Here is a 12,441-nt window from a genome sequence, read left to right as displayed (position 1 = left end):
ACTTTCATTTCCTTGAAGATTAAAAGCATTTATTTTCTGTCGTAAATGTGTTCTCGTGTTGAGTATATGCTTACCAAGAATATAGTGTCCAGATACTAAAATGAACAATTTCATTCCGTTCCGTCCAGCGCATTACCAACATTCCTCCGGGTACTTTCCGAAAAAAAACGGAACACATATGTGTTCGTCTTTAATGGAAAGATTTACAAATATTAAGCCTCAAAAGTCAGTTGAATTTTTTTTTCGTGTCATTATTGTTTAATAAAATGTTTTTGAAACTGATGTTAATCAGATCTAATACCAGTCCGATGACAAGAAATTTGGCAAGGAGCAATATAAACAATCAGAACCTACTTAAAATAATGCTAAAAATAAGAGCATATACATCTATGAACGATTTCCGCCCTGTTAAGTGGCAAATATGGGACAATCTTACATTAGTTGTCCCTATTTCTTCTCTTTATCTCTCAGAAATGTCTTAACTTGTCTAAACTGACTTAGATCAAAGCGCACGAACCAACCATCTAGATATAAACATTCCCCATTTGTATTTTTTTTTAAATTTCTAATTCTCAAGCAAGCATTGCAGTACAATAGAATCCCTTGAGATTCCAAGATTCCGTCCTTGCGTACATGCATGCTTAGATGCATATACGGGCATACATACAGTCAGACAATAGGTACTTGCACGTGCAGACATTCAGACGAATACATGTAGTAATGAATCATCGCCCCATTTTCAAATTTCTCATACTGAATGAAGATTAAAGGTTATCTCTTCTGAGCAAGCAACAGATACACTTTGGCATCTAAAATCGGTCAGAATATAAGTGTTTAACAAATATCTCGCTCATGAGGACAGCCCATGCCAGCTTCAACATCTGTTTGGGGGATAGATTGCAGACGCACGTTATCCAGATACTTTCATTCCAGCTGAAAGAAACATATTCTAAATAATATCATTTTTGCCACGTTTGGCACTGTTTGGAGCAGGTTGGTATAACGTTTCCATGTTGGTGACCATTAGCTATGTTTTCCTTTGTAGTGCAAAACATTGGCAGAGAGAGAGAGAGAGAAATTGTTGTTTATTACGCTTCACAGTGGACAGGGATTTTTAGAACGTAAAAACCGATACTGGTATGCTGTTAGAACTCTTAATGTAATAGCAATACAATTTCCAAACAACTGACATAAGGATAAATGCATGCTATCCTGGAAAAGTAAATGATAAGTCAGTACGTGTTACCATCCCATGAAAGTGGCGACATACGCGACAAGTAGATATTGACCTGGAAGCTTCTTGAAAGCTTGGTATGAGTTAGCTGACGTTATATAAGGTGGCATGGATTTTCATAGTTTGGCTCTATAAAGCAAAACCCTTTTCATAAAATTTTGAATTTAGTTTAGGTAAATATTACTTGTTGTTTGGGATGGATCATAATTAATACACATGTACATTTTTAACAAAATTAAAGTTACATTTAAGATAATCGGGAGCCATATCACGTATGAATTTATAGTCAATTAAACTCTTTTGAAACTTAGTTCTCTGCTTAAATGAAAGTCACTTTAGGGCATGCTTACAAACATATACGGGTATACAGACAATACATACATGAACATGAAGACATTCAGACGAATACGTGACTCAAAGTAACGAGTCATCGCCATATTTCAACTTTCTCATATTTCACGTAGATCAATTGATACGTCTATCAACCAGAATCTGGTACGCAACAGATAAACTTTGACATTTAAAATCGGTCAGAATATGATATACGAACTGAACAAATATATCGCCTATGAGGACAACCCATGCCAGCGTGAACATCTGTTAGGGGGACATGTCACCGGAAAGTAAAACATTCAAAATGACATCGTTTCTGCCACTTTTGGCCCTATTCGGAACAGGTTGGTATGGTCATGAGCATTTACTACGTTTTTCATTTTAGTGATAAACGTTGGGTTTCTGTAATTTGTGTCTCTTCATTATATAGAGAGACATATTGATAGATAGATAGTAAACATTGTTGTTTATAACGTTGAACAGGGGACAATGATTTCTTAAACCTAAAAATCCACATCGGTATGCTCTCTGTCAGAACTCGTATGTAATAGTAATACAATTTACAGGTAGCATACATATGTATAAACACATGTGATAATGAAAAAGGAAATGATAAGCAAGTACACTTTGCTATCCTATGATAGGTGGACATGTACCAGCCGGTGAATCATAAAAATTACTTTTATGTGAAATCGTCTTTTTTCAATAGCTCAGTTGCTTCCTTGTCATCACTATTTTCACAAACAATATTTTCGTGGTACGGCAAATGGACATTTAAATTTTTGACATCACAAGTGCTACTACGTCATGATCAGAATGAACGTGATCGATGAAATCAACATCCTCTTTACCAGATCAAAGGATTCGTCACGCGCCATAACATAATGAACATCAGAATCAGCATGACTGTCACTATTAATGACATTTGTTTGCTCACTAAACCCTACTTTAACAAAGAAGTTATTAACTTAACGGGGCCCCGAGTGGCTGAGTGGTCTAAAGCACTCTCCATTACGGATCACTGCCATCTCACCACTGTCTGCGTGGGTTCGAGTCTAGGATTCGGCCAATGTGGGTATGTGAGAAAGCTTGCCAGTAGCTTCTCGTGGGTCGGTGGTTCTTCCCGGGTTTTTTCCGGGTTCGTCCTCCACCATTATTACTGACAGCCTTGCACAGCCTATCATATGCTGAAAAATGGCTTTGAACCCCACAATTTTGTTTTTAAAAACCTAATCTGTGGAAACATCTCATAATAACTGCAGAGAGTGCATTCATTACACGCTCAATTTCGTTTGTCAAGCTTGGCAAGATTACAGCACTTCAATGATTTGAGTTTTAATGTTTTATTTGTAGCTTTGTGTCTAACGAGATTTATTCTTCTTGTCTGAACGTTGAATCTTCAGTAATTTTCACAAAAGTCAGAATTATACATGAATACAAGAGAAGTTACTTCAACCTGCTCTCAATTAGTTAACATTAAGGTATAGAACCTAGCTAAAAGATATTTCTAAATTACTTATTTAAGTAAGTGCAAAAGACAAAATGTATTTTCATGCCTTAATTGCATGGAACCAGCACCCAGTAGTTCTAAATTACTGATTATGAATTAGGCATGATTATCATGGCTCTGTTATATGTTTCTTTGTTACGCCTTTGTTATTAATGATTACGAATGATGTGTAATTATCAGGTTTTCATTGCCAGGATACTTTGTTGGTTCACCTTTGTTATTGATGCGCCAGGCATTGTTTATCTGACTTGGGCCCGTCTGGTGATATAAATGTATATTTTATCTAATTTTCTCAGTTGAACCACATAAATCAAACGGTATACCCAATTATACGTATTAAAGAAGGAACGCTATAACCATGACTTTGGAAAACATCGTAATTAGGAATTCGGCCAGGGAAATTAAAGTAAAATGTTCTAACAGAGAAAACGATGTATCCAGGAACGCAATCACTATCTTTACCATATTTTAATCATTTAACAGTGGCAGAACATAGATGATACTAATATATAAAAATAATCAAATGACAGCAAAGGCATATATGAACAAACTGGATACTATTTAGTAGCCAATATTAGACATCTTAAATTATTTATCGCTTTATCATTTCTTTATCTCTCACTAACTTCTTAGTATGTATACACAACATCGATGAAATGATGTGGATACACCGATCTAGATACAAATCCTGCTAAGATAATGGTGCTTGCAGATTTACGTTACATGCTACATTACGTTAGCTAGCCTGAGCGCTTTCGACCCTTTAAAGAGTCTTTTTCAAAGGCAAATACTAAACATAGACAAGACAAATAAACAAAACAGAAACAGGTTATGTTTGCGAAACTTTACATGGTTGTTTCTACAGGGATTCAACCGTTTAACTGTGTTTATTTCAGCTTGGTGCTGATACTGGAACATATTTGTATTGGCCTAGAAATTGATGTGCTATAACGACATCTAATACTTTATGTAAGCGCGGATTATATCCCGGATATTTCATTGTTATAGTAGTCATAGGCTATTAATCACATTTAGAGAATTATTTAAAAGAAAATGGGTGGACTGCAAAAGATAATTTTAATTGTGCATGGTTGTCTTTTTCTACGACTTTAATGTTTTCAAGTAGTGTTTATACATTTCAAAAAACAAGTTTATTTTATTTGTAATACTGTAGTCACTAATATAAACAATTTGTCAGAACATCCTGTGAATATTAAATAAAAGACACAAACAAGCATGGGCCTAAATGATAGGAATTTAACAATTGATCAATTCACAATCTAAATTATACAGAAAGTGCAAGTAAAGTATCCCCATGTTCACAAAATCTATTTCGTTTTTGACGTATTTTCATTTCTTGTGCTTTGACACAATTTATGAACAAAATGTTAAAAAGGTATGCTAATCGCATTCGTAAAGTCCAATTAACTGACGCATACCTGTTGCTTTGAAACACTCTTATCCAATTATCATTATTTCTTATCAAGGTGGGGGTTGGGAGTTGCGCCCTTTTTTTTTGTATTTCACGAGTGGTGTTTGTTTTGAAAAATCTAGAATATATAGACTATATGTAGAAAGTTTTACGAATAATTTTATTAAAGTGGTGTTTATAAATGTATTAGTCAAGGATTAAAGAAGAAATATGTATTTAGTGTTTAAAAACCTTATTAAGATATCATAAATGTATAGTGTTTTGTAATTATGCCATAGAAGCTTTGTAATGTGTCATTTTCAAATTTCTAAACATTATTTTCGTTTTGGTCACAATGCAACATACCAGCTATTTGAACGTAATAATTATGATTACAGATATGTGACATTGCATGGTAGGCACGAACATGACTTATGGCGGAAGCGGCCTTTGGGCAAAACAACCTGTTCTCATTTACGTGCCGGTAGCTTCAATACATATGGAGCGATTTATTAATGGAAACCAGTCTGGTTTTTCTGTTCTTGCTAACATTGGAATAATGATTTCAATCCCTTTGAAAATAGTTTTCGTACACGTTGTTCAGCAACATTTTTCAGGCTCCTTTGTTTTCTTTATAAAACAATTGTTTGATCTAATAAAGCAGTGTCAGGTCAAACGCTTGTCTACCAGATGGGTCCTTTTTAAGAATTTCGAAGGAACTGTCCTGAACAAACTATGTAAGTGATATTTTAAAATTAATTTACAACTATAAACGTTATCGTTGAATAATTTAAATACATATGTATTAGGATATAGTTTAATGTTATAACCATAATGCCACTCTAAAGGTCAAACTCCTTGTATGGTTTCATATTCCAGTGTAGGATATAATGATCTTTATACTACATGTATGACGTATCTTCAAATTGTTGAGGATAGTTACAGTGATTATCAGTGTATTGTATTCTAACCGACAGGTGTCTCTGGTGTGTACGGTGCCTGCCAGCAAGGCTGGGTTCGTCACGACAATTCTTGTTACTTCTTTAGTCGTGATTCTGTATCCTGGGAAGATGCTAGCGTAAGTCAGGGAAAAAATATTACCTGAAATGTTGTGATGAAAAAATGACCTATAAAAAACACGAGAAAAGAAGAAAAATAAAGCAAGTTTTCCTTATAGTTGTAAAAAAAGACGAGAACAGGATTACAAATACGTACTTGGCACTATAAAAGATGTACATTGTGGAATTAATAAAGTAATGGTCAAATGTTACCGTGCATGTTTTTGAATGTGCAACCCTTCTAAACGTCAGTTACTTTCCAAAAAGGGACTATCCTTAGTGACCGTTTATCCTTCTTCTCAATAAGTTGTCGAATACATTAATGAATTGTTGTTGATATTTTTATAGTATTAATGAGAAGTCATTGTTTGCAAGTCAACATGCCATTAAGTCATGGTCCGTAATCTTTCGCAGATTGTGGGTCCCATAATAAATGTGATATATAGGCAAAATTGATTCCATGAATTATTACATGACTTCAAGTCTCTTGAAAAAATAATTGTTTTCATTATATGGCCAATAATATATGCATCATAACTATGTGGTGTTGATATTATATTGATAGCTTTCATAATTACTTTCCCTTAAATTAATGTCTTCCCTCTACAGCATCGTCCGCCATTTTTGAGGTTATCGTCCCAAACCAATTTGTAGGAGGAATTGATTCTATGGAAAAAGTACAGGTCTTCAAATAAGCCATGTTTGATGCAATTATTTTATAACTTTATAATCATATAAGCTTTATATTTGACGTGTAACATCACCGAAAATGACTTACTAACCCATGATCATATTAAAATGAACACTGATAATTTAACCTCTGCTTCTTTCAGACATTTTGCAGTCTAATTAGTAAAAATGCCAATGGATACCTTGTGGAAATAGATGATAATGATGAAGAGGTATTTGTCGAGAACCAAACAAAGTTACATAATGGTGAATATACAACTACCTTCTAGTGATTTTTCATGCTCATTACTTTCAGCGTTGTCCCTTGTAAGAAGTGACATAGATATTCAGCTACTTTTGCAGTGCACGTGATGTCTCAAAAGTGCGCCATGCTATCCGGATAATGAGACTTCTTTTAAATGTTCAAACACACAATTTTAAGTTGACTGTCTCTTAAGAAATCAACATTTAGTTTATATAAATTACTTTCTTTCTTGACTGCGAAGTTTTGCTTTACAATATAGCTGGCATTCACGCATTTGCAATTATTTTGTGGAAAAAAAAGCGATAAATACAAATAGCAGTGTGTTGTGATTAATGCCGAATCACAAAGAAGTACTGCCTCATAACGTGGTTTTATTTACTTTAAGTGCCCTCATGCTGACGCTATACCTTGCTTTACTGGATAATAGTGTCACACCAGCAAGTATATGTGGTATTATTTATCAAACAACAGCTGGGTTTAAGAAATATTTCACCTACTAGTGAGATAAAGACGCCAGAAATATTTTTCTATGAAGATGGAAGTGGAGGAAAGCCTACATTAGCAGAATTACATACTTGGGCCGTGAAAGATATCAATATTTTATTATACAGTTTATAATGACATACTGAAATATGTCAGTGAGGGCAAATATATATCACCACAGTGGCAATATATTTAGACCTAGTTTTTTCTCTCTCGTTCTCTTAGCTCTCTCTCTCTCTCTCTCTCCTAGTACATATTAGGATTCACAGCCAAAAATGCCTAAAAACAAATCTCAAACAGCAGAAGCTGGCTTCAAGTATTAACATTTTTATAATTAGTTCTCCACATTAATTATTCAAATTGTCAATGACTGAACTTACATGGCCTGTTACTGTTTGATATTCTGTGTTACACATACAGTATTGTATATATGTTACACTCCATGATAAAAACGCTACACATTTTTAGGGGGAGAAAATCTTGATTAAATACTGAAATAAAATTGTTTATACAGCGATATTAAGTTTCATCAAAATTATAATCGTGTCTGAAAACGATGGAGAATTCACGCATTGATGAGTGTTGTTTGCAAACCCAAATTAGGTGACAATCGTCGGTTACTTAAAAGCCTGCTTCAGTGCAGAAATAAACAACAAAGGCAACCAAAATCCTTAGACTCCCATTCATTAAAATCTGTGGTTTACCAATGTTAACGCTTTTACCTTTATCTGATGCATAGTATCAATTCGTGCAAGAAGTGTATTAAAGAAAAAATAATACACAAATCTCTTCATTTACGTATGAAAACAGCTTTTAATTTGATTGAATATACAGTTTGAAGTACTGTATGTATAAAATAAATTTGTAACAAATCACTGTCCTAAACTTATTGTCCAATGCTGAACTTCTTGTTATCGATATCACAATGCAGCCGTTTTTTGCCTTTAGCAATAAGTAATAAAAATATTTTAGGGTTTTGTTTAGTAGCTATAAGGAAATAATTCTCTCGTGAAGTGGAAACGTTGTGTTCTCACTCACAGATTCGTGAAAATACAATATTTTCACTACACTTGTGAAATATTTCTTTATATCTATTCAAGAAAACGTATACATTCTTTGATTATGATGGGGTTCAAACAAAGTAGATGCGTTTCAGAAGCTGAAAATTTCAGCGTTTCCCCCAATCCTTTATACGCTTCATCTAATTGTATGAATCACATAAAAATATCTGCATAAACTAACTTCTCTGAAGATTGAAATCTCAGGTTCAAACATTGTAGTGAGAGTAACTCAGATACAAGCATATACCGGCAAGTTCTTCTGTTTTGTCATATATTTACCTTTTTGCGAAAAGAGTTATGATAAGAAAAAGCAGTACTAACAAAGATAAAGGTATCGTAAAGCAGTGGAAAATTAATCGATAAGTCTTCATTGTAAAATGTGGCTCATATTCTTCCATTTTAAAACATGCTTGATGACAAGCCAGTCCAAATCGTTGTCGTAGAAAAACAAAATTGCAAATCCTTATTTAAGAAAACTTCATATGTTGACAGACCAATCCATATTTCCAAAAATGTACCGGACTGACCCTCTTTACTTATTTTAATAATTAGTGTATAAATATTTTATTTCGTCAACATTAAAGAACGCTAATTCTTATGTGTCAACCTTCAACAGAAAAGGACATTTAAAATTAATAATTCCAGTATTTTCAACAAAAACACAGGACTGGGACTGTTGATACAAAATAGAAAAGTGCATGCAGACACACATATATTGCTGCAATGGTATCGCCATGCGATACGAGTATTATGGAAATGTAAGAATAACTCGAGGTGTCAAACTTTCTCCTTAAATAGCAAATACTGATGAATAGACGACAAATGTCTCCGCGAGAAAAACATGTAAACAAACCCTATGAACGGTAGAGATGGGTAGGGAGGGATAGGTGGGGGGAGTAATGAGGAGTACGTCACTGTCATTCACTGGCAAAGATAGTCTAGCAGTGGTATTCCAAAAACTTAAATAAATGGCATGACGCCTGACTTTTATGTTCCTAAAACTGTTAAATAGCTCTACAAAATAAATCCGAACAGAAACTAGCATTGTATCCCCGCAAAACTCGAAGAAAATGAAGCTGGGATGTGTGTGGGGTGTGAGATTGCTTTTAACGGATTATTGGTTATATTATGCTGACGAAATGGGAGCTAAACGCCTTTCTCAAGTACACACCGAGGCAGCTGACCCGATCTGGCATGGAGGATGGGTCTCGAGCCCGCTAAAGTTGGAATACGATCCCGACGCCATATAAATTTGAGCTTCCGGGGCGCCCTTTAAAAATTAGAATACGATGTTAGACTTGATAATATATGTATACAGAGTCTTAATCTTCCATGCTGAAAAGTACCGGTATTAGAAATGCTTTTCTGTGTATAATTGATAAAAATTTAAACATATCAAAAGGTTATCCAATTAGTGTTATATTCCGTACACAAATCTGAGAATAATCTACTAAGAAAAGTCAATCGAAGACACAATGCAAACAAGCGGTCATTTAACAAGGCATTTTAGATATTGACAATAATATTTTTATGGAGGTGGTACCATCCCCTTCCCCAGCAACAACAAGCAGGCTGCGGTGCAGTCACAAAAAAGTGGCACATGCACAATTGTGCGCACGCCACTATAATTAAACTCAACAACAACAACAACGCTGCAGGAGCCTGTTGTAATACAGATATTTAGTATGAAGTATCTTCAAAAGTAATCAAGATAATTTAAGACATTAGGTTGAATATAAAACTCGTCCACATCCATCAACAGTCGAACCACTAATGTGAATGGTCATAACTGGCAGCCTACCCTCCTTGGCTGTGATTGGTGAAATCATGATGAGATGGGTCCTATTAGATAACATTATAGTAACGACGTGAGCAAGACCTATATAAGTTTTACTGAGTGATTCAAGGGAGTGTGTGGTAAGGGAGTTAAGTTACCTGAGAAAAGAGGGATGAATCACATGTATTTATTTCAATTCAAACCACTAAATAGCTAGGTCTTTCAAGGTGTTATAACAATTCCCACAATAACCATCTAATTCATTCTTCGATGTCATACCTTTCAGCCGATGCATGGATCGGAGCCACTGATTTAGTATATGAGGGTGAATTCATCTGGATGAAGAGCAAAACTCCGGTAAGAACCGCGCGCTGGGGTGATGGGGAACCGAATAATGCAGGGACAAATGAGGACTGTGTTCTGATGTGGCTCGTTGGGAAATGGAACGATGCACCTTGCTCTACGACTATACGATACATTTGCGAGGAAAATTATATAATCATATAATACATGTCTTAAATATTGAAAGCTGTGTAATAAGGTAAAACATTGTAAAAGGAGAACATTGGTACTATTTAAATATTTCATTCACATTGTGTAAAACGTTACCCTCGTGTATGATTCTCTCTATCAATCTCTCCATCCAACCATAACTTTGCATTCGAGTTGTCCTTTATCGTAAAAATGAAGCCTATTGACCCAATGGTGAAAAAGTAAAGGATGAAAGTTATTATTATTCACAATTATTTGGGCACAATAATTTGACTTTGAGGTTACATAAATACATGCATACATACATACATACATACATACATACATACATACATACATACATGCATGCATGCATGCATGCATGCATACATACATACATAAATACATACATACATACATATGTTCTTTTCGAGGCTGAGTAGTTGTTATTGGGGCTGGACGGTGTTCAAGTAAACATTCACAGTTTCTCCCATAGTAGGACTCAAAGTCACTTCAGCTTAATGGACTCGTGCTGTTCCGATGAAGTTAAAAACTCACAAACAATGAACCAAGTTCAGTATGAAACGCATGAGTTCATCTTTTGACCATTTTGGCCAAAGTCAGGCTAAACCTTTTCATCCGCTTATATTTCCAACATTGCTAAGAGAAAACATTTCAATCTGCGACACTCCACTAATTATATCGAACATGATTTAAAGCCTAGTAAGTTTGGATAACGTAAATTTGCAAGCAATTTGTACAGTGTAGGCTCGCCATGAAGGCTTTATCCGACTGTTTGACCCAAATCAGAGGAGCGGCGTTGGCTCATTCGTTTGTATGACGGATTCGCCAGGTTGGAGGCCTACCATTGGATGAGCCCAGTTGCCTCAGTGGTGCATCGTAAGGTACATCACTCCAATATCGTCGGCACTATCTATTAAATGTGTAAAATAGCAAAATATAGCAAATAGCTCAAGTCGGTATGTTCGATAGTTTGTATGGCTGAGCACTGAATGGAACATAAATAATTTGACTGAGGCGCAAACCCTGCCATTATGGCAGTCATCAGTTGTAAGATCTTCAAAAGGACTTAGATGCTTTAAAACTCTGTTATCAAGAAAGGACATTTTCTCCATATCCTGTTGATCAATTCACTGATTAAGTAAGATTTGTTTTTTAAATCATCAAATAAAGTTGGGAATGGCACAGTAGAGATCCGAGTCCTTCAATAGCGTAGACAAAATGGCCCTCGTAAAGAAAACCTTATTCAATAGCCCACTTCGTCACATAAAGACATCCATACTGGACAACCCACCAGCGTGTTTTCTGACTACCACTACTACTACTACTACTACTACTACTGATTTCGAACTTGCATCAACATCATGTATATGGTATAAATTTTGAGACAAATTATTAAGACCAGTGGAAGTTTGTTCAAATCACTCGGGTGGGTCATCACAACTTTCTTCTAATTTGTATGTCTATTCGGCGAATATCATGCATTGCACGTGCTGCACATTGATTACGCTAATAATGGCCGTGTATATGCGACAAACTTTAGTTTTGATCAATATTGTGACCAATTACAAATCAAACACGTACTACTCACAAGTGATGCTATAAATTTATTTTTCTTTGCTTTTTTATTTTATTGGGCATATTTGTTTATAATTCTTCAGGCAATTTCTTCTTACCGTATTGTTTAATTTTTCGTCTCATATTGTGATGCAACTTCATGATTTTGGCAAATCAAAAGGCCTATATCCACGCATAACCTGAGAACAATTGGTCAAAACCCGCATAATAGTATTTTGACGTTTGTGTGTATCTGATCATTTCATTGTTTTTCAAAGACGGCTTTGTTTCGTGGCCTAATGATATGTTTTATTGACAGAAAAGGATACAACCAGATGATAGAAGTTTTAATCTAAATCAGCTAGAAGCTGGACCTTTACGCAGCATTAATTATATTTAAACTCAGTAGTTTAGGTTTAAAATATAATAAGACTTCGTTTTTATTGTCAATATATTACGTAACATTTCAAAGTGAGTCAGTCATAAAATACGCCATCAAATATGGAACTGCTCTTCATGATTTGGGTCAATATCAAGGGGAGATAACTGATGTCGCAGGTCGACTGCTGCATATCATCAGAATCGACTAAT

The 12,441-nt window shown here is 34.9% G+C and overlaps 1 protein-coding gene across 1 annotated transcript; it reads left to right on the top strand.

Annotated features, from left to right (window-relative positions):
- The first annotated feature begins 1,769 nt into the window (after positions 1–1,769).
- LOC149782153 (perlucin-like protein) lies at positions 1,770–10,364 on the top strand. Its single transcript, XM_089934829.1, has 4 exons — positions 1,770–1,911; positions 5,466–5,566; positions 6,380–6,482; positions 10,088–10,364. Exons 1-4 carry the CDS (start codon positions 1,845–1,847, stop codon positions 10,306–10,308), a joined length of 492 nt encoding a protein of 163 aa, XP_089790955.1. The 5' UTR covers positions 1,770–1,844; the 3' UTR covers positions 10,309–10,364.
- The last annotated feature ends 2,077 nt before the right edge of the window (positions 10,365–12,441 follow it).

This window comes from Sinohyriopsis cumingii, chromosome 15 (assembly GCF_028554795.1).
Source record: "Sinohyriopsis cumingii isolate HCF-2022 chromosome 15, ASM2855479v2, whole genome shotgun sequence".
Lineage (NCBI taxonomy): Eukaryota > Metazoa > Mollusca > Bivalvia > Unionida > Unionidae > Sinohyriopsis > Sinohyriopsis cumingii.
This window is presented reverse-complemented; position numbering and strand designations above follow the sequence as displayed.